The sequence below is a fragment of the Lutra lutra genome, chromosome 4, assembly GCF_902655055.1.
Source record: "Lutra lutra chromosome 4, mLutLut1.2, whole genome shotgun sequence".
Taxonomy (NCBI): Eukaryota; Metazoa; Chordata; class Mammalia; order Carnivora; family Mustelidae; genus Lutra; species Lutra lutra.
In genome coordinates this window covers 176540324-176566810 of record NC_062281.1, presented here as the reverse complement: position 1 = coordinate 176566810, position 26487 = coordinate 176540324, and the positions used below count along the sequence as shown (strand labels likewise).

General features: G+C 43.0%; 1 protein-coding gene across 7 annotated transcripts in view; it reads left to right on the top strand.

Annotated features, from left to right (window-relative positions):
- Positions 1 to 22537, top strand: part of PHACTR4 (phosphatase and actin regulator 4) — a 110723-nt gene extending 88186 nt beyond the window's left edge. For all 7 annotated transcript variants that reach the window (XM_047724074.1, XM_047724071.1, XM_047724076.1 and 4 more), the window contains 8 exons: positions 2995 to 3583; positions 4957 to 5144; positions 6167 to 6320; positions 12193 to 12248; positions 13274 to 13335; positions 15494 to 15631; positions 16240 to 16316; positions 20289 to 22537. In XM_047724074.1, coding sequence (XP_047580030.1) covers positions 2995 to 3583; positions 4957 to 5144; positions 6167 to 6320; positions 12193 to 12248; positions 13274 to 13335; positions 15494 to 15631; positions 16240 to 16316; positions 20289 to 20304 — 1280 coding nt within the window. In that variant the 3' untranslated portion in view covers positions 20305 to 22537. The remainder of the gene's footprint in view (positions 1 to 2994; positions 3584 to 4956; positions 5145 to 6166; positions 6321 to 12192; positions 12249 to 13273; positions 13336 to 15493; positions 15632 to 16239; positions 16317 to 20288) is intronic.
- Positions 22538 to 26487: the final 3950 nt, after the last annotated feature.

The window sequence follows — 26487 nt, the reverse complement described above, 5'->3', positions numbered from 1 at the left end:
GAGAGAAGCAAGAGTGAGCACAGGCAGACAGAGTGGCAGACAGAGGCAGAGGGAGAAGCAGGCTCCCCGCCAAGCAAGGAGCCCGATGTGGGACTCGATCCCAGGACGCCGGGATCATGACCTGAGCCGAAGGCAGCTGCTTAACCAACTGAGCCACCCAGGCGTCCCATTCACAGAGTTTTTATTAAGGTTAACTAGATTTGATTTTAAGGACTATTCTTTATTCTGAAATTATGACTTTGCTAATTCTTTGTTGATAAAAATCCATTTATTTCATGAAAGGATTATCTTCACAAATGGTTTACTTGATGTCAAGACTTACTTGGAAATATTAAAAATTGACAGCCAACATCCTCTTGGGTGCCTCCTTTTTCTGATCTTCCTGATTATTATTATTATTATTATTATTATTGTTGGTTGAGAATTTCATTTTAATTTTACTGGTCCATGAGATCCGAACATTTAGAAACCACTGCTGTAGACATTGCAGTGTCTGATAATGGGCATAACAGTGTTGGGACTAAGGACTGGTTAGGAGTATTAGGACAAAGGAAGGACCGCCATAAATAGCTGAACAAGTGAAGGGAATTTGTAACCCTTCCAATGAACATTCCAGCGTCTTGCCCACAGAACTCAGCCAAGTGCCATTGTAAGGGAAGATGTAACAGAGTTCACTTCTTTAATATCTTGAAGTACATATTTTCCTTAAATTATCAAAGATAATATAACTTATCAATTCAAACAATATAATACTCAAATTTGGTCTTGTCAGGTGTAGGATTTGTTGTAAATGGAGTATCTAACGGCTATTTTTAGAGAAGCAGCAAAAGTCCAGTCTACCCAAAAAATCTCATTGAGGCTAAAATTAATATTTTTTAAATCTTTTTTTATATGTGTATGTAATGTTTTTCTAGAAAGTCTTTTTAAAATTTACCTAAGATGTATAATACTTTGTGTTAACTATACTGGAATTATATTTTTTTAAAAGTGAATTTGGGCATTTATAATATATAAAAAACAATGATTAAAGTAATATAAAGTTAATTTATTCACAGTTAATAAATTATTGTTATCTTACATATTTAAATTATTTTCATAATTTGGCCTATGAATAAGTAACTATGCCTAATAAAATGTAGATGTAGTTAAAACTGAAAAGAAATTTACTTATGATTAGTGACATTAGAACATCATCACATTAGCTAGTTTTTTACTTTGAATGCTACCAGTGGAATTGGACTTAGGGCAAGTAAATTTTTATTTCAGGGGACCTTGAGGTGTTGCTCTCTAGGTAAGACAGTGGGAGCCATTTGAAAACAAGTGGTGTAACCAAAATTTGGGATTTGAGTAGAGGGTTAGAGGTTGGTGATCAAGAGACTTAGTATTTAATTATTTTGCAAGATTAGCCCACGGGTGATGTGATGATCTACTTCTTAAAGTCCATTTGGAGCCCTCCGAAGGGACTTTGCTGAATCAAAACCTGAGTCGTTTTGGGGTTGAGAGGATCACATAGAGATACATATTGTCGTGAAACAGGGTGGGGGCCTCTCATAAGCATGTGTTGGGGATCCGCCATGTGCCAAGCACTGTGCCCACTTCTCTGGATATGCTGATAGAGACGGGTTGCTCTGTCATCAAGGAGCCCATAGAGTAGTGGGGAGTGGTCCTGGGGGCTTGGGTATAAAGGATAAGAAGTATGGACACTCATAAAAATCACAAAGACAGTGAGATCTAGTGGATGGAGTCTAATAATGAGACTTGGGACTAGCCCAGCCCTTGTATGTAATATGATCTTGGGCAGGTCATCTGACTTCTGTGGCTTCAGTTTTTGTCTTCTGTAAATTGGTAAAGATAACCTCCTCTAAAAGACAATTATCATATGATCTTTCTGATATGAGGAATTTGAGAGGCAGGGAAGGGGGTTGTGGGGGGAAGGAAGGGAAAAAATGAAACAAGATGGGACTGGGGAGGGAGACAAACCATAAGAGACTCTTAATCTCAGGAAACAAACTGAGGGTTGCTGGCGGGTAGAGGGTAGCAGGATAGGGTGACCACGTGATGGATGTTGGGGAAGGTATGTGCTATGCTGAGTGCTGTGAATTGTGTAAGACTGATGATTCACAGACCCGAACCCCTGAAGCAAATAATACATTATTATTAATTTAAAAAATAATAACAATCAAAAACTAATGATGCATGATGACTAACATAACACAATAAAAATGTAAAAAAAAAAAAAGAAAGAAAAGATAACCTCATTTACAAGGAGAATCCAAAGTCAAGGATAGCAAAGCACTTTGATTTCCTCAAAGTCCTTTTCATTTGCTGTAAAAATTTAGGATGTCATTATTGATAATTTTATAATGTAGAACTGGGATATCTAGATGTCATTATTTACAAAGTTATGGTAACAATGCCTGGTAGTATTTAGGTTTTTTTACTGCTACCTGTGTGGTCAAATTTTTTTTTTTTTTTAAGATTTTATTTATTTGACAGACAGAGATCACAAGTAGGCAGAGAGGCAGGCAGAGAGAAAGAGAAGGAAGCAAGCTCCCTGCGGAGCAGAGAGCCCGATGCGAGGCTGGATCCCAGGACCCTGGGACCATGACCTGAGTGGAAGGCAGGGGCTTTAACCCACTGAGCCCCCCAGGCGAGTGTGGTCAAATTTTTTAATGGAATTCTGTTAAACAAAAGAACTTACATTTTTAATCTCACCAAGTCATAAAAAGTCATACATATTAGAGCAACGAAGTAAGAAATTTCTTATCAGAGTATTAAGGTATTTGTATGTCTGTACATATTTTAGGCCTTCTAGATATTTAAATATAAATTTTGTTTTATTTAGTGGGAGATACCTAGGTTGTGACAAAGCCACGAACTGGTATAATTCACCTGAAAGCTGAGAGTAAGCTCAGTTCTAATCTAGGCTCTGGGCTGGCCCTTCAAAGCACTGTGAAGCCATCTTAAACTAAGGTGTTGTTCTCTCTTTTCCAGCTGAACTGTCCCAAGCAATAAACAGCGGTACACTCTTATCAAAACCATCCCCACCATTACCACCTAAGAGAGGCATTCCATCAACCATGGTACCCGCCTCGGAGTCTGCCACCACAAGAGCACCAAGTGATCAGAGAGAAAGGAACACATGCTCTGTGGGCTCTGAACCACTGTTGATGATCCCACCTCCCTCTCCATCGCCCCCACTGCCTACTCATATACCTCCCGAACCCCCACGATCCCCTCCTTTTCTTGCTAAGACTTTCCAAGTTGTGCCAGAAAATGAGTTTCCATCTTCCTTAAACCTGCCTCAGGAGGTATCCCAGCAGGAAGATCAGAAAAAGGAGGCACCCAAGAGGATGTTGGACCACAGCTTTGGGGAGCCCCATGTACCCTATAGGCTGCCTCCACTCCCACTGCATATCCGAATCCAGCAGGCCCTGACCAGCCCGCTTCCCATGACTCCTCCCTTGGAGGGTTCTCATAGAGCTCACTCCTTGCTCTTTGAGTACGGTGACAGCTTTTCTGAGGACAGCAGTACCCTGGGTCGGACCAGGTCACTTCCCATCACTATTGAGATGCTGAAAGTGTGAGTGCCTCTAAAGTTTGCCTTTGTTTCCTCTTCTTTATTCTAGGTAGCCTTTCTTGGAAAAAATTATTTATAAAAAGAAATTGTGATTAAAGTTAGAAAATGCTCAACAAATAAAGACATGATCTAGAATTTGGACTTTATTTACCCTGCTGATTTCTGTAACACTGTTTCCATAGCGACCATAAACTTTTGTACTTGAAAATTAAACCACTCTATTTTTTGTATATGATACAAGAGAGGCCATGTAACATGGTGCTTAAGAGCATTAACCTTGGGGAAAGCTCTGGGTTTAAATCCCAGCTCTTCTTCTTCCTTCCTAGCTTGCAGTAGTGTTTGTTACTTAACCTTTCTGCACTTGAGTTGTTAGATCCATAAACAGGAATAATAACCTATCTCATAGGCTTGTGAAGAGGAAATCAGACAAATCTGAAGGCCTGGTGCCCAGTGCCTAAATGCAGTAGAGAGGGACAGAGAGCAGTCTAGAGGAAGAGAAGGGAGCCCTGAAAGATAGCTCAGTGTCCAGCCTCACAAATTGGAACTGACCAGCTTGTTCTCTCCCTCATCTGTCCTAAACACCTTGTCTTTTCAAAATTCTAACAAATTAGACTGAAGGCTAACACTTTTTGGCAAGTTGGAGATTTGCCAAGGATTTGCAAATTGGAGAATTGTCATAGACTTGTTGCCACACACTGCTTAGTTCCTTTGCCATAAACTTTGTACTTGCCAGCATGATTTTTTTACATCCTGGAAAGAGACAGTTTAGGAGCTCACATGGACTAAGTCACAGCTTTATGCCTCCAGAGTAGAAAGGGGGCAAAGTTAGTTTTCATCTTTATATCTCTTTGCTTCCTTGGATTCGATTATCATTTTGTCCTACTCCATTGTTAAACTAAGGGAAATAAGTGGGTTAAATATCTTTATTACATATCCTCCATGAGCCAGGCACAGTGTTAGATGCTGTGTGGTCTTCTCATTTAATCAGCCCAAAACAGACTTGCTTCTCACATGTAGATCATTAGGGGCCTTTGTGCCAAACGCTAGTATGTTCTAGAATTTATCTGTTTTATTCTCACAACAAGCCTAGCAGGTAGGTATCATTCACATTTACAGAAAAGTTAAATAACTTATAAGCTAGTGAGTAAGTCATAGAGCTAGGATTTGAGCCTAGAGCCTTTTAGATTAATAACTGCTAAAAAAAAGTTTCTTAGCAAGTTTCTTAAAGTTAAGGGAGGGAATAAATTATTTCCCTCGTGGAATTTTCCATAGTTATTCAGTACTATGCGTTGCAAATCAGTTACCCGTTACGTTTCTTTTTTTTTTTTTACCCGTTATGTTTCTGAAAGGAAAATATAATTATGTTAATTTGTTAGTCCAGACGATGAAGAAGAAGAGGAGCAAAACCACCCATCTGTATGCGTTGAAGATGTGTCATCTACCTCACTTGTTCCTAAACTACCACGGTGTCTGCAGGAGAAGGAGGAAGAGAAGGAGAGTGACTCTGATTCAGAAGGTCCCATTCAGTACAGAGACGAAGAGGATGAAGATGAGAGCCATCATAGTAAGAAAGGGAAAAGCAAAGGAGAAAATTATTTTATCGGTAGAGCTACTTGCTGGTGTCAGATGAATGGGAACAGTCACCCTCTCCTATCGAGTCACCTGGCTAACTGATACTGGAAGCCATGGTGATAGAGCCTTGTCCCTGTTTTTCCCACTGTCCGAGAGAGCGATGTAGACTGAGTCATGCAGGCTTTGGTTTGTTTTGAAGATTGATTTATTTTAGAGCATGCAGGGAAAGGGAGAGAGAGTTCAGAGCCTGATGCAGGGCTCAATCCCGCAACCCTGAGATCATGACCTGAGCTGAAATCAAGAGTTAGAAGCTCAACCAGCTGAGCCACCCAGGCACCCAGAGTCATGCAGGTTTTTATCTGTTTGTGATCAAAGAATTATTTACATTGATGGTATTAAAGAATTTGGAGTAGAAGGAAGTTGGTATTTGGGCTGTGTTAAAACGACACAGTGATGTTGTCCTTTACTCTTGTGAACTTACTGTGTCTGCGGGGAAAAGAAGAAAAACCATATGTATGTACACAGATCTGCAAGTAATGGAATCCCGATTCCTACAAGCGGGAAGGCAGCTTTAAGAAGAGGAATCTTGGGGCACCTGGGTGGCTCAGTGGGTGAAGCCTCTGTTTTCAGCTCAGGTCATGACCTCAGGGTCCTGGGATGTCCTGGGATGGAGCCCCGCATTGGGCTCTCTGCTCAGCAGGGAGCCTGCTTCCCCCCTCTCTCTCTGTCTGCCTCTCTTTGCCTACTTGTGATCTCTGTCAAATAAATAAACAAAATCTTTAAAAAAAAAAAAAAAAAGAGGAATCTTGGGGCTCCTGGCTGGCTCAGTCGATAAAGCATGTGACTCTTGATCTCAGGGTCGTGAGTTCAAGCCCCACATTGGGCATAGAGCCTATTTAAAAAAAAAAAAAAATAGGAATCTTATGAAATGCGTTAGTGCGTATGCCTTTATGTTGTTATTCCGGGTGACTTTGAGCCTTAGCATGCACTGTTTTTCCTTTCTCTTACACAAAGGTGCTCTGGCCAACAAAGTGAAAAGGAAGGACACACTGGCAATGAAGTTGAACCACAGACCCAGTGAACCAGAGTTGAACGTGAATTCCTGGCCTCGGAAAAGCAAAGAGGAGTGGAATGAAATAAGGCACCAGATTGGGAACACGCTGATCCGGTAAGCCTTGGCTTCGAAGAGACGGATTTGATTTGATTTTGCCAGAAGGTGTGTCAGAGACTTACTTTGTGGTGGAACATTCACTTTTATCTTTTTCCTTCTCTAATTTTAGAAACCACATAATTTTTAAGAATACACATTGTACACAGTTGGGTATCCAATTTGGAATTTGGAAATTAAGGAACCAAATGGCTCTTGGAGCTTTAAACCATGAGATAGACATATTTCACAGCTTTACACACAAGTTAGACACAAATACAGCTTTTATTTTATTTTATTTTTTAAAGATTGTACTCATTTATTTATTTGAGAAAGAGAGCATGAGTGGGAAGGAGGGGCAGAGGGAGAGGGATAACCAGACTCCTCACTGAGCACAGAGCCCGAGTGAGGGCTCAAGCCCAGGACCCCAAGATCATGACCTGAGCTGAAGGCAGATGCTTAACTGACTGGGTCACCCAGGGACCCCTAAATATGGCTTTTAAAAAGTTTCTAAAGAGGCTGGCTTGGTCAGTGGAGCATGTGACTCTTGATCTGGGAGTCATGAGTTCAGGCCCCACATTAGGCATACGTCTACTTTAAAAAAAAAAAAAAAAAATTTTTTTTTTTTTTTAAGTTTCTAGAGAATTCAGGTGCTTCCCAGGACAGCAAGACTCCTCTGTCATTTATCCAGTTGCTCAACTGCGAGCTGCCAACCCAATTAAAGATCACACCCATATTTTCCTTGTATCCATTTCACATGTTCTGTGTAACTGCCTACTTTCAAAGTGATACTATATTTTTCAAGTCAGCTGGAACCAAAAGCATAAAGAAGCTGAATGCAGGCCAGCTTCCTACACGTGTCATACACATAGAGTCCGGGTGTATAACAGGTGTTTGAACAACTCACATGTTTCTTTTGGTAGAGTGAGGAAAAGGAAATGGAACTCTTGGCATATTCTTAACAAAATAACTAACTTAGGATGTCCATTAATTGAGATATTTTCTCCTTTTGTGCCTTAGACACCTAGCTTTACTGTTGGCCAGGATAGCAGTCTTTTTTTTTTTTTTTTTTTTTTTAAGATTTTATTTATTTATTTGACAGAGATCACAAGTAGACGGAGAGGCAGGCAGAGAGAGAGAGAGGGAAGCAGGCACCCTGCTGAGCAGAGAGCCCGATGCGGGACTCGATCCCAGGACCCTGAGATCATGACCCGAGCTGAAGGCAGCGGCCCAATCCACTGAGCCACCCAGGCGCCCCAAGGATAGCAGTCTTAATGAAGAACTGTAGCCCTCTGAGTGTCAGCCAGAGAACATCAAGAATGGGAATTAGTTAAGAATCTAGGGGTACCTGGGTGGCTCAGTCAGTTAAGCATCTGCCTTCAGCTCAGGTCATGATCCCAGGGTCCTGAGATCGAGCCCCGTGTCAGACTTCCTGCTCCGTGAAGAGCCTGCTTCTCCCTCTCCCTGCCACTCTGCCTGCTCGTGTGCTCTTTCTCTCTATCTGTCTCTGGGTCAAATAAATAAATAAATAAAATCTTAAAAAAAAAAAAGAATGAGAATCTTTGATAATAGATTTTTCTTTCACTACAGAGCTATTTGCTCATCTTTGAGTGTTGTTTCATGAGTCCTAGTCTTAGTGGGGTTTGTTGGACACTAGCAATGAACAACCTGAAACTGGAACCTAAAAATACAACATATTAACATTTACAATAGCCGTTAACAATAGCATCAAAAATCTTTAAATATTTACAGATAAATCTGACAAAAGATTCTGTAAGACCTGTACACTGCAAAGTATAAAATACTGCTGAAGAAAGTAAAGAAGAGCTAAATAAAGAAAGAGAAATACCAGGGACACCTGGGTAGCTCAGTTGGTTAAGCGGCTGCCTTCAGCTCAGGTCATGATCCCAGCGTCCTGGGATCGAGTCCCACATAGGGCTCCTTGCTCAGTGGGGAGCCTGCTTCTCCCTCTGCCTCTGCCTACAACTCTGTCTGCCTGTGCTCATGCTCTCTCTCTCTCTCTAACAAATAAATAAATAAAATCTTTAAAAAAAAAAAAAAGAAAGAAAGAAAGAGAAATACCATACTCATGGGTCAGAATTCTCAAGTATTATTAAGATACCAATCAATATATGTGGGGCACCTGGGTGGCTCAGTGGGTTAAAGCCTCTGCCTTCGGCTCGGGTCATGATCCCAGGGACCTGGGATCAAGCCCGGAGTCGGGCTCTCTGCTCAGCAGGGAGCCTGCTTCCTCCTCTCTCTCTCTGCCTGCCTCTGCCTACTTGGGATCTCTGTCAAATTAATAAATTTTTTAAAAAATTAAAAATAAATTTAAAAATATATATATACCAATGCATGCAATTCCAAACTACTACCCCAGAAGACTTTCTTTAAAAATTATTTTTATTAACATATAATGTATTATTTGCCCCAGGGGTACAGGTCTGTGAATCATCAGGCTTACACAATCCACAGCACTCACCATAGCCCATACCCTCCCCAATGTCCATAACCCAACCACCCTATCCCTACCCACACACCCCCCAGCAACCCTCAGTTTGTTTTGTGAGATTAAGAATCTCTTATGATTTGTCTCCCTCTCAATCCCATCTTGTTTCATTTTTTTTCTTCCATACCCCACAAAACCCCCTGCCCTGCCTCTCAAATTCCTCATATCCGAGAGATCATATGATAATAGTCTTTCTCTGATTTACTTATTTTGCTCAGCATAATACCCTCTGGTTCTATCCACGTCTTTGCAAATGGCAAGATTTCATTTCTTTTTGATGGCTGCATAGTATTCCGTTGTATATATTCATCTGTTGATGGACATCTAGGTTCTTTCCATAGTTTGGCTACTGTGGACATTGCTGCTGTAAACATTTGGGTGCACATGCCCCTCCAGAAAGCTTTTTTTAAATTGGCAAACTGATTTTAAAATTCTTATAGAAGTACAAAGTACACTATAATAACCAAAGCAGCTAAGGGAAAGAACAGGGTTGGAGGGCTAACACAGTCTGATTGAAGACATATTAGAAAGCTAAAGTAACCTAATCGGTATGATGTTGACATAAAGATAAACAGATAAACGGAACAGAAAAGAGAGTCCAGAAATACACCCACCCGTACATGTACAGCTCATTTTTGATAAAGGTACAAAGATAATTTCATGGTCCTTTTAACAACTGGCGCTGGCACAAAAATTACTTCAGTTCATGCCTCGCATCACATGCAAAAAATTAACTCAGAATAAATCCTAGGTTTAAATATGAGAGTTGGGGGCACCTGGGTGGCTCAGTGGGTTAAAGCCTCTGCCTTCGGCTCAGGTCATGATCCCAGGGTTCTGGGATGGAGCCCTGCGTCAGGCTCTCTGCTCAGCACGGAGCCTGCTCCCCCCGCCCCCGCCTGCCTCTCTGCCTACTTGTGATCTCTCTGTCAAATAAATAAATAAAATCTTAAAAATAAATAAATAAATAAATAAGAGAGTTAAAACTACAAACCTTCTAGAAGAATATGAATTGGACAAGATTTCTCAGATAGGATCCCAAAAGCATGATTCTTAAGAGGAAAACATTGGGCACCTGGGTCTCGGTGGGTTAAGCCTCTGCCATCAGCTCAGGTCATGATCCCAGGGTCCTGGGATCGAGCCCCACATCAGGCTCCTGGCTCAGCAGGGAGTCAGCTTCTCCCTCTCCCTCTGTCTCTTCCCTTGCTCATGCTCTCTCTCTCTGTCTCTCTGTATCTCTCTGTCTCAAATAAATGAATAAAATCCTTAAAAAATTATTTTTAAAAAAATCAACCATAGGATCCAGCAAACACAAATATCCATCAAAGGGCAAATGGAGGAGCGCCTAGGTGGCTCAGTGGGTTAAAGCCTCTGCCTTCGGCTCAGGTCATGATCCCAGGGTCCAGGATCAAACCCCACATCGGGCTCTCTGCTTGGCAGGGAGCCTGCTTCCCCTTCTCTCTCTCTCTACCTGCTTCTCTGCCTACTTGTGATCTCTGTCAAATAAATAAATAAAATCTTTAAAAAAAAAAAAAAAGGCAAATGGACGGGGGACACCTGGGTGACTCAGTTGGTGGAGCATTCGACTCTTGATCTCAGGGTCATGAGTTCAAGCCCATGTTGGGCATAGAGGCTATTTTAAATATAAAAGGAAGATGGAAATTTGGACACAGATTCAAACACACATGCAAGGACAGTGCTAGGTGACTGTAGAGGCAGAGGTTGGAGTGATGTGTCTGTGCACCAGAGAATGCCAAAGACTGCTGGCAGCCCCACTAGAAGCTAGTGGAGGGGCATAGTACAGATCCCCTTCAGAGGCTCAGGAGGAACCAACCTTGCCCACACCTTGATTTTGGACTTCTGGCCTCCAGAACTGTGAGAGAATAAATTGTTGTGGTTTTAAGCCACATAATTTGTGGTAATTTGTTACAACAGCCCTAGGACACCAGTACAAGGTTGATGGGTATGTTCATTGTAATTGTGGTGATGGTTTCACAAGTATATACACATATAAAAATAGCAAATCATGCGGTTTATTGTATGTCACTTAGACATTACTGGAGTGTGGGGGGTTTTGTTGTTGTTTGTTTTGGGGGTTTTTGTTTGTTTGTTTTTGATGAACATTTAAAAAGGAAGGTCTTATTCAGAGTGACCAAGAAAAACTTTGAAATACATAAAGAAAAGGGGTGCCTGGGTGGCTCACTCGGTCAAACCGCTGCGTTCGGCTCAGGTCATGATCCCAAAGTCCTGGGATTGAGTCCTGAATCAGGCTCCTTGCTCTGAGAGAAAAGCCTGCTTTTCTCTCTGCCTCTGCTGCCTCTCTGCCTACTTGTGCATGCTCTCTCTCTTTCTCTCTCTCTCCCACAAATAAATAAATAAATAAAATCTTTTAAAAAAATACATAAAGAGGGGCGCCTGGGTGGCTCAGTGGGTTAATCCGCTGCCTTCGGCTCAGGTCATGATCTCAGGGTCTTGGGATCGAGCCCCGCGTCGGGCTCTCTGCTCAGCAGGGAGCCTGCTTCCTCCTCTCTCTCTGCCTGCCTCTCTGCCTACTTGTGATTTCTCTCTGTCAGATAAAGAAATAAAATCTTAAAAAAAAAATACATAAAGAATGTTGTAAATTGTATAGAAATTGGGGCTGGGAGTTCTCTAGGCAGCCAGCTAAAGGGTTGCTAGCATGCAGTTCAAATACTGAGAAGTAGAAATCAAACGTAACAAGGGAATAACTGATTCCAGAGACAACAAGTTATTGTTGGTGATTAGCCTCTCAGAGCTGTGGATGAGAGGAGAAACTTCATCAGTATTTTACAGAAAGAACCAGAATTAAAATCATAGAATCATAGAATATCATTTGAAAAGAGACAGCCTTAAATTCCAGTGGTTGCTAACTCACTGGTTTAAAAATCAAAAGGAAGACATGAGAGTCAGGTGGGAAGGACTGAAAAAATACATATATGAAAATCTCAGTCCTCATGCCTGGTTTTCTGAATCAGAATTTCTATAGTATGCCTTAAAACTGTGCTCTTTCAGCAAATCTGTTTGGAGGCAGCAGTCCAGTCCAAACTTTCATTTTACAGATGACTACACTCAGGATCTAACTGAGCCTTTTTGTGGTGACAGGGCTCATTAATATCAGAGCTAGAATTGGAATTTTGGCCTCCTGTTTGCATGTACAATTCTGTTTAATGTTGTGGTATCTGTACTAACACTTCCAACATGAGAATTGTTTCATAAACAATCAGAGAAACTAATGAAACACCAACACAGTTTAAAAACCTCTTGCTTTCTTGCTAATGTAGAGGCTAATATAAACTGAGACCAAAACAAATCTTTATAAGCAGGCTTGGGACGTTTAATGGACAGTATCCTTATTTATCTCCTTTTTAGACGGCTGAGTCAAAGACCGACACCGGAAGAACTGGAACAGCGAAACATACTACAACGTGAGTCCAGCTCTGGGAAGAAAATTGGGTAGAATTTCTCAGACTTTATATTTCTGACTTTAATATACATGCTGGAGAAGAGAAGTATTTTCTACAAGGGCCAAGGAGAAGGTGTTCAATCCCAGCAAGGACCACTCATATCTTTTCCCCTGAAGGAACAGAGTTCCCCCAAGCTTCTTTTATAAGATACCGTGTTGTTGCTTAGTGTACTGGGAAGTGCCAGAAAATTCTGTTCTGATGTATCCTGAGACTGCCTTGGCCATATAGGAGGATTTCACAGCACACGGTAGATGCTGCCCAACTTTTCTCTGCCTTGGGGGAAGGTAGTGGCTTTGCATTTGGAGGGGACTTTCCTATTCCTCATGCACTTTGAGGCCTGGGGCCCAAAGCAAGGCCCAGTTGCCTTTTTCATCTCTGAAGACTTTCATACATCTGAAGTCACAAAACAAGACCCTGTATTTCATTTTCTTTCTGTGTTCATAACTAACTTCCTAAAATAGCATTCTGATCTAATACACATTTGAATCCGTTTTCCAGACTCTCGGGTGAAATTTGCCCTTAAAGCCTCCACGCTGAGAGGATTAGGCTTCATAGCGTCACTTGGGGGCATGCTCGGTCTGACCAGCCCATCCCCTGTTCTCTCATCACTGTGTGGATACATACAGTTTAGGCACTAAGTGAATTTTAAACTTGGGAACCTTTATACACCTATCACACGAAACCTAGGCACATACCAAGCCATTCCCTATATGATCATTGAAAAACATAAAGACCATTCTTAGCTCACAGGTGGTAAAAACACAGCCAACTGGCTGGATTTGGTACCGTAGTGCTGCTGACGTTTGCTTTTAAGTATTCGTTCGACTCTACAGTTGAGAAAATTGTCTTGATTAGCCATCCCCAAAGTTAGTATTTTATTCCAACTTGGAATCTATAAGAAATAACTGCCCTGTAATTACTGAAAACTTTGATAGGCAAATTGTTGTTTTGAAGTAATATTCTTTGTTTTGGGCTGTTGACTGTAGCTAAAAATGAAGCTGATCGGCAGGCCGAAAAACGAGAAATTAAACGTCGGCTCACTAGAAAGGTATGTAGCCCAAGTGTTCAGTTTCAGGCTGTCTACTGATGACATACCTTGTATTTGGATGACCCGTTTGGTTAGAAAGAAATGAATTGGGGGCGCCTGGATGGCTCAGTTGGTTAAGCGTCTGCCTTCAGCTCAGGTCATGATCCCAGGGTTCTAGGATCGAGCCCCATGTCAGGCTCCCTGCTCAGCGGGGAGCCTGCTTCTCCTTCTCCCACTTCCCCTCCCCTTCACTTGTTCCCCCTCTCTCTCAAATGAATAAGTAAAACCTTAAAAAAAATAAATAAATAAATGAATTTGACTTGAATTGCCATAGATTGCTATGAAAATAGAATCCATGATGCAGATACCGAAAATAACACTACATTCTCAAGAGTTTGTTTTGTTGTTTTTTTTTTTCATTTTTACTATTTAAAGAACACCTAGCACAAGAAGGGGCCCCATTAATGTTTGCAAAAATTCTGACCTTTTATTTGGTAAACCTGGGATTTTATGTGGACTCTAAAACCTATTGAAGTTTAGAGGTGGTACCAGGGGGAGTGTGTAGCATTCAGTTTTGCCTGGAAAACTGGTGGTTTTCTACTCAGAAGGAATTGAACTGACCCTTAGTGATACCTGAAAAGTATGAAGACACCACCTGGGATTTTGTTGTTCGTCCCAGATCAAATAGGGTAGAATCTTTCCTGTACCAGACCTATGTTAGCTTTTAAGCTTAGGGATTAATCCCTTTTTCCTTTCCTTCCAACCATAATAGTTTATAATTGCCGCTAATCGATTCCAGTTTGGCCTGAATTCTCTAGATATTTCTTAAAAGTTACAAGAATGCCCAGAAAAGGGACATCTAGGTGGCTCAGTTGGTTAAGCGGCTGCCTTTGGCTCAGGTCATGATTCCAGGGTCCTGGGATCGAGAGCCCACATCAGGCTACCTGCTCAGCAGGGAGTCTGCTTCTCTCTCTGCCCTTTACCCTGCTTGTGCTCTGTCTCGCTCACTCTCTCTCTCAAATAAATAAAATCTTTTTAAAAAGTAAATAAAAATTTTTAAAAAAGAAAGAATCTAGACATTTTCTTCCTTTTTTCTCCCACTTTTTCCCTTCCCCAGGAACAGAAGAATCATTGATAAATTGAGGGTAGCTAGATGGCACAGCTGGACTTGATGCCTTCAGATTGAGCAGGTGACCTGATTGTGCAACCTTAAATCATAATTCATTACTGAATCTGGACATTATTCATATTAAAAGGAAATTTACCCTTTATGTTACCCACTAGATACTGCTTTCATTTTTTTTTAAAGATTTTATTTATTTATTTGACAGAGAGAGAGCACAAGTAGGCAGAGAGGCAGGCAGAGAGAGAGGAGGAAGCATGCTCCCCACTGAGCAGAGAGCCTGATGTGGGGCTTGATCCCAGGACCCTGGGATCATGACCTGAGCGGAAGGCAGAGGCTTTAACCCACTGAGCCACCCAGGTGCCCCTACTGCTTTCATCTTAAATGTACTTACTTTCAGGGCACCTGGGTGGCTCAGTCAGTTAAGCATCTGCCTTTACCTTGGGACATGATCTCAGGATCCTAAGATTGAACCCTAGGTCGGGCTCCCTGCTCAGTGGGGAGGCAGCTTCCCCCTCTCCCCCTTCTTTGTGCTCTCTTGCTCACTCTCTCTCTCTCCAATAAAATCTTTTAAAAAATAAAAAGAAAAAAATAAATGTCCTCACTTTCAATTGTATTATATATGAATTGATAGCCCTAATCTTTTTGCTACCCGATACGTGGTCCACGGACCAGCAGCGTTAGCATCACCTGGCAGCTTGCAAGGGATGCAGAATCTCAGGTCCCACCTCAGACCTGCCAAATCAGAATCTGCATTTTAACCAGGTCCCCAAACAACCTGTATGCATATTAAAGTTTGAGAGGCACCGGTTATACTGGTTATACTGGTTTATAGCTGTGGTTCTCAGTTTAGCTGGGCATTCAGGAACTTTAAAAACAAAACAAAACCTCCCAATACCCAGAATCTCTGGGAGTGGACCCAGGAATCTGGTGTCTAAAGGGCCCCAGGTAATTCTTTGTGCCGCCAAGGCTGAAGCCCTGGGTCAGAGGCGGTTGGAATGCCTATTTGACGCCTGATTCCTGGCATAGTGAATTAAGAGGCTCCATTTCTTTCAGCTCAGTCAAAGGCCGACCGTAGCTGAACTACTTGCCAGGAAGATCCTGAGGTTTAATGAATACGTGGAGGTAACAGATGCTCAGGATTATGACCGGCGAGCCGACAAACCCTGGACCAAACTGACCCCTGCTGACAAGGTAGATGGCTGTTCGTTTGTCTTTCTAACTCTCTGTTTGAAGAATGTAAGACACTAACTAGAAGGGAAGAAGTAAAATGTTTACTTCTGCTATAATGTTAAATTTCTAATCAAGGTACAGACATAGGAACCAAAACTTTATACTAATGACTCCACCACCGCCACTGCCGCCACATCCGAAAGAAAAGGAAGTCTTTGCTCTGTCACAGAGTCCACAGATCTGGAAGGAAATTAAGACACATTTTAAGGTGGTTAGGTTTGGCTGGAGGAAGTTTGTGTGGTTTATTTTAGTAATTATGGATTTCACTTATAACAGGAAAGACATTTTTATGTGCTGTGGAAAATATAAAAGCTACAATATCTCTTTTAAGCTCTGTGAGTGTTTTGATCTGAGTGGAGATACTCGGTTTATTGGGAGCTGAATGGTGTCAGGGAGGGTGATGTGTATCAGGCTCGGCGTGCGGACCTGGCTTCTCTCCTCACTCTGGCTTGCCCGCTGCGGGCTGCCGTGGCTCATGAAGTTAAGCACGATAGAGAATAGATGGCGGATGACACGGCTGTACTGTGGCAGACAAAAGATGCTGAAACATCTTTGTTTCTACTCCACAGGCTGCCATACGAAAAGAATTAAATGAATTTAAAAGCTCAGAGATGGAGGTTCATGAAGAGAGCAAACATTTTACACGGTAAGACCCAGAAGACACAAATACCATGAGCTAAGTAGAGCTCCCCCACGACACCAACATAAGGGGGGTTCCAATGGGAAGGACTCTAGGGACATCATTAAAAGAAGGACACAGCATGCTGACTGCAAGACTACATAAGAGAAAGGGACGAGGACCAAACTAAGAGGCTGTAGGAAGTGCCTGACTGAGTGTAGTATTTTATATGTATCATTTCATCCTTGCAATAGACCTGGAGGCTTTGTTAATATCCCCATTTTGTTGATGAAGAAACAGGCCAGGGACGCCTGGGTGGCTCAGTTGGTTAAGCAGCTGCCTTCGGTTCAGGTCATGATCCCAGCGTCCTGGGATCGAGTCCCACATCGGGCTCCTTGCTTGGCGGGGAGCCTGCTTCTCCCTCTGCCTCTGCCTGCCATTCTGTCTGCCTGTGCTCGCTCGCTCTCCTCTCTCTCTGACAAATAAATAAAATCTTTAAAAAAAAAAAAAAAGAAAGAAAGAAACAGGCCAGGGCGCCTCGCTGGCTCAGTTGGTGGAGCATGAGACTCTTAATGTGGGGGTTCGTGAGTTCAAGCCCTACACCAGGTGTAGAGCTTACCTAAAAAAAAAAAAAAAGAAAGAAAGACAGACAGACAGACATGAAACAGGCCCAGAAGGGTTCATTAAGTTCCAGAACTAGGACTGGAGAAAAGAATGACTGACTGGAAGCCCCTGGGTGCTCTCCTCCTGCACCTCACTGTCCTGGGTATGTGTGAGGAAATTGTTGTTGGGTTAGACGAGACCTCAGCCTCTTTGATTTCAGTTATTTCTGTCACTGCTGATTTTACCGAGTCAGGGTATAAATTTCATTTTAGTTAGCTGTCTTCATGAAACAAACCAAGAGGTATTTTGATGCAGAACTATGGTTGTAATTAAGGACCCACCCAAAACCTAAAGAATTAGCTGGCTACAAACAGAATCTGTGAAAGTATGTAGGTGACTCTCAGAACATTTATAAAAAGCCAGAGGCGCCTGGCTGGCTCAGTTGGAAGAACATGCAGCTCTTGATCTTGGGGTTGTGAGTTCAAGCCCCGCATTGGGTGTAGAAATTACTAAAAATAAACTTTAAAAAAAAGAGAGGCTAAATGAGGGAAGATACAATGATACAATGATGATTACAGTTTGCTATAAAAAGCAAATAAGCTAAGTTGAAAGATAAAATATTGTTAAACATTTTTCCATCACAATACAGGCAAATGTTGCCTTTTTTTTTTTTTTTTTTTTAAGATTTATTTATTCATTTTGGAGAACATGCATGAGCAGGGGAAGGAGCAGAGTGGGGAGAGAGAGAATCTCAAGCAGACTCTACACCAAGCACAGAACCTGATACGGGCCTCAATCCCATGACCCTGAGACCATGACCTGAGCTGAAACCAAGAGGTGGACGCTCAACTGACTGAGCCACTCAGGTGACCTGGTTTTTTTAACTACAGAATTTTTTTTTTAAGATTTTATTCATTTATTTGACAGAGAGAGATCACAAGCAGGCAGAGAGGCAAGCAGAGAGAGGGGGGGAAGCAGGCTCCCCACTGAGCAGAGAGCCCGATGCGGGGCTCGATCCCAGGACCCTGGGATCATGATCTGAGCTGAAGGCAGAGGCTTAACCCACTGAGCCACCTGAGTGCCCCATAACTACAGAATTTTTTTGTACTGAACTCTGATAGGAGTATAGAAGGCATATTTTTTGAACAGGAATAACACTACTCGGCATTGTAATATGAACTCAAATAACAAGCCATACTTGTCAGCAATGAGACTATACTCTAATCTGGAAGCTACTCAGTATAGTGCAATCAGTATGATAAATGCCTCAGTCATTCCGAATCTTGAATCTTCCAGGTTTCGTATCCCAGCTCGACCATTTCCTAGCTGTGTCAGTGTTAGCCGTTCTCATTGTTATTCTAATAGTAAGAAAGTACTATAGTGAGCAGCATTCAAGGAAAAGGGTCATAGAGAAGGTATACTTAGACTGAGTCTTAAAGCATGTGAAGGAATTTTTTGGACAAGAAGGAAGGAAGGAAAGAACCAGCATTACCAAACAGCACTGTAAGCAGAAGAACCAGCATCAACAAGGCTAGAGGAGATGAGAAAGTGTGCCTTGTTTCCGGGTGACTGAAAATATAGCTGGAGCAGGGGACATATGGGAGCAATGTGGGGAAAAGACCGGCGCGATGGTCAGACACTGAAGAGCTTTGCCTGTCAGGCTAGGATGCAGGTGGAGCTAGGATTAGGCTAGGATTCTGCTGGAGCTCTGGCACGTGCTGTGGAAGGCTAGAGAAGTTAGCCGCAAGGAAACCAGTTAGGAAGTCACTAAAATCGTCACAGTGAGCACACTGGTAGCTCAAACCAGGGACGTTATCATGACAACGCGCGAGAGAGGTTTGAACAACATTTCGAGTCTGGGTAGCTCAGCTGGTTAAGTGTCTGGCTCGGCTCAGGTTGTGCTCTCGGGGTCCTGGGATCGAGCCCTGAGTGCAGGCTCCACGCTCAGCAGGCAGTCTGCTTCTCCCTCTTCCTCTGCATCTCCCCCTGCTCGTGCGTGCTCTCTCTCAGGTAAATACATAAAATCTTTTTTTTTTTTTTAAGATTTTATTTATTTATTTGTCAGAGAGAGATAGAGAGAGAGAGAGAGAGCAAGCACAGGTAGACAGAATGGCAGGCAGAGGCAGAGGGAGAAGCAGGCTCCCTGATGAGCAAGGAGCCCGATGCGGGACTCGATCCCAGGACGCTGGGATCATGACCTGAGCTGAAGGCAGCTGCTCAACCAACTGAGCCACCCAGGCGTCCCAATACATAAAATCTTTTAAAGAAACATATTTCGGGGGTGCCTGGGTGGCTCAGTGGGTTAAGCCTCTGCCTTCGGCTCAGGTCATGATCTCAGGGTCCTGGGATGGAGCCCCACATTGGGCTCTCTGCTCAGCGGGGAGCCTGCTTTCCCTTCTCTCTCTCTTTCTTCCTACTTGTGATCTCTGTCTGTCAATTAAATAAATAAAATCTTTAAAAATAAAATAAAACGTATTTCAAGCATAGACTCAAGATCGGGCTATCTCTTGATTCCGGGGATCAATTAAAGGAAGTAGTCAAGTGACTTAAGATTTCGAACTTGTGATTTTTGAGGTTTATGAAGTCGATGAGTTGAGGTGAACACTTTGGGACATTTATTTAGCAAATACATATTGAGTACTTACTGCCTGGTAGATAGCAGTTCTGGGTGCTTGGAAGATAGCCTGGAACAGGATAAAGTCCCCGTCCTCGATAAGCTTTTTTTTTTTTTTTTAATTTTATTTATTTATTTGACAGACAGAGATCACAAGTAGGCAGAGAGGCAGGTAGAGAGAGGGGGGGAAGCAGGCTCCCTGCTGAGCAGAGAGCCCGATGCGGGACTCGATCCCAGGACCCTTAGATCATGACCCGAGCCGAAGGCAGAGGCTTTAACCCAGTGAGCCACAGCTTTTATCTTAAAAGGGGAAGACGCACAGTAAGCAAACTGGAAAACACACTCTGTATGTTGAGCCCCATGACCCTGTGACACATTGAGGCAGAGATTCATAGAGGAAGGTTGGGTGTTCAGGCTGCAAGTCCAGGGAGAAAGCAAAGCCTCAAGATATAAAATTATGAGAAAAGATAGTGGTTTTTAAGGGGAAAATTATTTGTATGTAAAGGATGGACAGGAAAATATACCAGGAAAGCATTCTGAGGAAAAGCAATTAAAGAAGAAGGAAAACAGGGCGCCTGGCTGGCTCAGTCAGTAGAGCATGTGATCTCAAGGTCATGAGTTCAAGCCCCACACTGGCTGTGGAGATGACTTAAGAAAAAGAAGAAGAAAAGTCAGGTAGAATTAGAGTAGCAAAGAGGCAATTTTGATAAACGAGAGTGTAATGGCAGCAAAGGAGTCTACAGTATCTGGTAACTCGGCTCTTTCTGCTCGTCTTGTTTTAGCTACCATCGTCCGTGACACTGAAGTCTGAGAAAACAGCTAAACCTCCCAACGCAGGGCTGCTTAGCTGCTTCAGTCTCCAGAGTGCTGTGGAAGGAATTTCTGCACTTCTCTGCACAGCCAGGGTTGAGTCCTCTGGGATGTGGCTCCGGGCGAACAGCACTTCTGTGAACGTAGCATTTCACTGGAATGGGTAGTCGTGTGCTGCTCTGGGCAAGACTGAGCATCTTTCCAGTGCCGTTGAACCCTGTGATACCGCAGCATACTTGTGGGGTCCTCCTCACCAGCCACCCACGCTCTAGGCCACCCGCACCCTCACCCCAAGATGACTGCCTGTGCGGGGGCACAGTTTGCACCGTTCGCCTTACCTGCCCTGTCCTGGTTGGGAGAGCCCCTTGTGCAGGCACCAAATTCCAGCTGTCAGATCCAGCTGGTGGTGGGAAGAACCTTCTGGAGGTCCCCAGCCTTCTGGCAAAAGGGCCCCCACCTCCAGGGCGCGCCTCCACACCACATTGGCACGTCCATTGAAAACACCGTACTATACCTCTCGTAACACAGCAATACAGGCCTCTTCTGGCGATTAGGCCTCAGAGAAGCTCGGGATCTGACATGTTCTTCCTTTTCAGCACAAGTCATCCTGATTTTTATTTTTAAAGTTTGAGAGAGAAAAAAAAATCTTGAAGACGTGCTAGAAACTTGTGTTTTTCCTATCTATGAAGCAATCTGAGCTGCAACTAGATTCCAAGTTAGGAAAATGAGAAACCTTTTATGTTTTCTACAGACAAAACCAACACCAAAAAAGGCCTTTATTGTTCATGCCAGCTTGGCAGAAAACAAACTCATGGCTTAAATTTTATAAGCTGTTGTACTTTTGTCATACCAAATGAGATTCTAAATCATTCTGAACAATAGGTGTATTCTCCTCTGTAAAACAGAGTTGTGGCAACTCTGGGAGCAGCTGTCCTCCTTGGACCACCCCCACCCCCACCCCCGAAGGTCACTGTAAGGTCTAGGGACACTGGTGCTGGACCGGAAGGGGTCTCTGGAGGAGGAAGTAGGAGGGGCACCATCATGACCCACTCCTCCTCCCTTCTCCTCAGTGCTGTTGGCCCTCCTGCTGCGCGCTCCCCCTTCCCTCCTGCTGACCTTACCCTCTCTGGCAGCTTCCCCCTCATGTACCCATCCTCTGCCAAGCAGTCGCCAGTATCCTCAGTGCCCCGGCCTGGACTCAGTCCCCACCCCTTGTATTTGTAATACGTAGTAATATGATTTTCTAAAACTAATTTGCTTTCTTTGAGTTTTTATTTTAAAAACCATACAGCCTCATCCTTTCCTTCTAATACCTGTCCATACTAAGTGGAAAAAAAAATAGTTCCTTTTTTAACTGATGAATGTGACTTTTTTCCCCTTATTTTAATGTTCAGAAAACGGTTGCTGTTTCATAGATTTCTTCTGAGGTCCCTGTTCTGTCGCAGCTGTTAAGTAGACATTCCTCATTTTCTGCTTTTATGTCCCTGTGATATTTGCTGAAAAAAATCAGAATATCAGGTCAAAACCAAGGAGGTGAGGGGACCGTGAAAGGGAGTGTTTTCTCTCTGTATGGGGGACAGGGAAGTCTTCGGATTTCTCAGTTACTGTCACATGCTTTGCAGCTATGAAACTGGTGAGGCTGCAGCTCCTTGAAGCTCATTACATTCGGTGCGACTGCAGGAAAAGTGACAGTTCTACACAGTTGTCAGAGGTCTGTATGTAAGGTGGCCACACATATGACTTGTTCTGTTGGGTCAGTTTGGAGACTGTTTGGCTGATGCCAGCATTCTCTGTGACTTGAAGTAACATTTTCAAACCCTTCTTCCGCTGCCTGGCTTTGCCTTCATGTGCCAAGTTTGAAACAGGATTTGATTACCTGAGCTACTTGTCTGCTCTCTGGGTCGCCATCACTCTAGTTCGTCTTTCATCTCATCATGTCCTTTTGAAACAAGATGCTTTGGGGATCAAGTCTTTTCAGGTGTTTTTATATATATACATATACATATATATATATATATATATAATGGATTTTGTGTTCCCTTTTTGTGTAAGTAACAATTCACAATCATAATGTAAAGAAGAAATAAATGATGTGTTGTACTTCAAGATGTTTCCCTGATGTACAGAATCTCCTTGTAAAGTAAATAATTGCGTTGTATATCAGTCTTCTTATCAATATTAATTATAAAGTATTTTAGAATTAAAAAAAGCCAAACTATTATTCTGGTATGAGGTGCTTATTTTTTTAATTTACCTTCTTCCAAAAGATTTAAGCTAGCTTATAAATGATACTTAAAATACTGCTAGACACTCTAAATGAGAAGTAAATGAGGGGGAAAAATAATACTAAGAATATTAAGTGTAGGGACGCCTGGGTGGCTCAGTCGTTAAGCGTCTGCCTTTGGCTCAGGTCATGATTCCAGGGTCCTGGGATTAAGCCCCACATCGGGCTCCCTGCTGGTGGGAAGCCTGCTTCTCCCTCTCCCACTCCCCTTGCTTGTGTCCCTCTCTCGTTGTCTCTTCAAATAAATAAAATCCTCAAAAAAAAAAAAAAAAAATTAAGTGTCGCCAGAGGTGAGATCAGTCAAGTTTCTGTCTGTGCACACGAGTAGAAAAAGAATGGGCTGCAGAGAGAGGAAAGCCAACTGTGACCACCCCCCCAACCCCTGTAGTATATACCAGCTATGGCACCAGGTCCATTATTCTGTTGATCACACCCCTGATCTGGGAGGTAAGGGGAAATACACTCCTGTTACCAGGGAAGAACCTGGGAGGTAAAGTCGCCTCCTGAAGGTCAAGGCCTGTAATCACTCTTTGTGTATATTCAGTTGTCCTACAAGGATTTACCCCCTGTGAACCACACAGACGTAGACTTTAGGCTGATGGCGCGGTAGGACAGACAGTTCCTTCCTTATGTACTCCTCAGGCAAGCAGCCCAGTGTCAATCGAGGTGGCCTCACCAAATGACTCACTTTCCTCTTGTCAATTCAGAGAATGGCTTTGATGAGTACACCACCCTTTTTTACCAAGAGAGGAGAAACCATGAGTCAGAACTGCTCATGTCATTGAGTTCTATCTGCTCCCAGATTTTCCTTCTCCTAGCCCTCCAAAGACCTCACAGGGGCCAAAGCTTCAAAGAGATCTCACATTGCCATTGCTCTTTTGAGGTTAAGGATTGTCCACAGAAGGTGCACCTTGCTCGGAGTTTGCTGAAACGATGAATGAATTTAGGGTCCTTAGGGATTTAGATTAGTGTGCCCAGGCCAGGGAGGACTATAGTTGGCGACTGAGAAGAGGTAAGTACAGCAGATACTGAATGGGAGGGGATGGGATAGGAAGTATACCTATGAAAGGTAAGAATGCACAACAAAGAAAAGCCAAGCCCTGAAACCAAAACAGCCCAAACCACTGCTTCAAGGCTCTATTCATTTCCAGCTCTAGGAGACATGAAGCATAAAGCAGAAACCACCAGCAACCTGAGCCACTTGGTCAGTCTGTCTCATGTGAGTAGCATTAATTTCTTGCCCCAACAAAGCCTAGAGGTCATTTGACAGAGACAAACATCCTTAATTTTCCTCTACCTGGTACTGAAGAGACACACCATTCATTCGTTCATTCGTTCATTCAGTGTTTATCTCCTTCCTAACCAACACCCCCAGGAAAAAACAATCTTCCCTTGATCCTTTTCTTGTAAACCTATTACCGACCTCCAGCTTCTCCTACACTCCCTTGACATAATCTATTCTAATGTTAATTTAAATTCCTGCGCAGTCCAAGCAGTTGAGCTAAGTGAGTGACCCGTGGCAAAAGAAGAAGTGATGCGGATGGAAACTACATAGGCTACTTGATATTGGCTTATGACCTCTGGTCTCTCCACACCACTTCCCATTTCTAAAGCCAGAGTCACTCATCAAAATCTAAACTAAAGGGGCGCCTGGGTGGCTCAGTGGGTTGGGCCGCTGCCTTCGGCTCGGGTCGTGATCTCAGAGTCCTGGGATCGAGCCCCGCATCGGGCTCTCTGCTCGGCGGGGAGCCTGCTTCCTCCTCTCTCTCTGCCTGCCTCTCTGCCTGCTTGTGATCTCTCTGTCAAATAAATAAATAAAATCTTTAAAAAAAAAAAAATCTAAACTAAACCCAAAATGAAATGGCTTTGCCTGAGGTCACCAGTGACTTCTCAGTTAACTGCCACTTACCAAACATGTTTTCAGCTCCTAATGTATTTGTTCTGCAGCATTTGATGCTTTGGGCCATGTCCTAGTCCGCAAAACTTGGCTTTTCAGACCCCACTGTCGCCCACTTCTCTGATCATGCTTTCTCTGCCCTGGTGACTTCTTCCCTGACCAATATTTATATGTCCTCTTGTCACTCTCCCTGCCTTCCCAAGGTAACATCAGCTACCACTCTTATTCTTACAACTTCTAAATCTCTCTGCAACTTAGATTCCTTGCTGGAATCCAACCCTATATCCAGTTGCCCTTTGGACATCTATACACCCAGATGTTCCCAAGGTAATTTTTCTGCACCACCAATGTGGACCTTACTGTCTACCTCCACAGCCTACTTTCTCAATCATTGGAGTTAGAGGACCACCTATGTTCACTCTCATAAGCCTAAAACTTTGGTATTATCTGCAAGTTCCTCTCTCTGCAGGATCGATGAGACAATAACTTCTGTGCACTATCTACCTCAGAAATGTCTCTCGATTCCTAGATCTCCTCTTGCCTTGTTTATCATCAAAGTTCAAAGCTACCATAATATAATGGGACTTTATAACCTCTGATCTTTCCGATCTATCCTCCAATATTGCCACTAGAGTTTCCTTTCTAAAATGCAAAGCTGGGGGCTCCTGGGTGGCTCAGTGGGTTAAGCCTCTGCCTTAGGCTCAGGTCATGGTCTCAGGGTCTTGGGATCAAGCCCCGCATCGGGCTCTCTGCTCAGCAGGGAGCCTGCTTCCCTCTCTCTTTCTCTCTCTCTGCCTGCCTTTCTGCCTATTTGTGATCTCTCTGTCAAATAAATAAATAAAATCTCCAAAAAAAGTATCATTGTAAAAATTAATTAATTAATTAATTAATTAATTAAATGCAAAGCTTGTCACAGCAATCCTTTACTTCAGAACTTAGTGGTCCCTAGTTGCCTGCAAGATAAAATTCAAGCCCTTGGGCCTGAACTACAACAGAGTTTATGATCTAGCATTGGCCCACTTTCTCATCTCGTGAAAAGGGTAGGCCCTTTTACCTTCAGTGTTCCTCATCAAGCTGACTTCTTCCCCTTCCCAGAAGACCATGGTCCTTCTCGCTCCACAGCCGGCATGTTTTCATGATCCACACTCCACTCCTTCCCTCCACCCTCCCAGTCTGAGGTCAAATTTTAACTCCCAGGAAAATGCCTTCAGCCTTCAGATTGTTCTGTTGCTCTGTCCTCTGTGTCCTCAGAATACAGCACTCGTTGAGTTATCATTTGCTGGCACGCCTATTTCTCCCAGTCACGGGCTCTCATAGCAAAGCGTTTCAGGCTGACTTATTAGGTAGAGCCTGTGACTCCTGATCTTGGGGTTGTAAATTCAAGCCCCACTTGGGTGTAGAGATTACTTAAAAATAAAATCTTAAAGAAAAAAAAATAAGAGTTTCATGTCAGAGTTCCCTGTGTCTAGCACAATGCTTAGCAAATAAATTATATCCACTAAGTAAATGTTGAATGAGTGATTGAAAGGGAGCTGAATACTGGTAATATGGCCAGACAAGTAGCAGAATTATTTGTCTTCTCTCCTTTATGCTACTGGTGCTCAAATATTTTGGTTTTGTGACTCCTTTACAATTTTACTTTATTTATTTATTTCTTTAGATTTTATTTGCTTATTTGACAGACAGAGATCACAAGTAGGCAGAGAGGCATGCAGAGAGAGAGAAGAGGAAGCAGGCTCCCCGCGGAGCAGAGAGCCCGATGCTGGGCTCTATCCCAGAACCCTGAGATCATGACCTGAGCTGAAGGCAGAAGCTTTAACCCACTAAGCCACCCAGGCGCCCTCCTTTACAATTTTAAAAATTATTCAGAACCCCAAAGAACTTTTATATGAATGACATATAAGTAGTGATACTTACTGTACTAAAATTAAAACTGGGGAAATTTGGGGGCGCCTGGGTGGCTCAGTGGTTAAAGCCTCTGCCTTCGGCA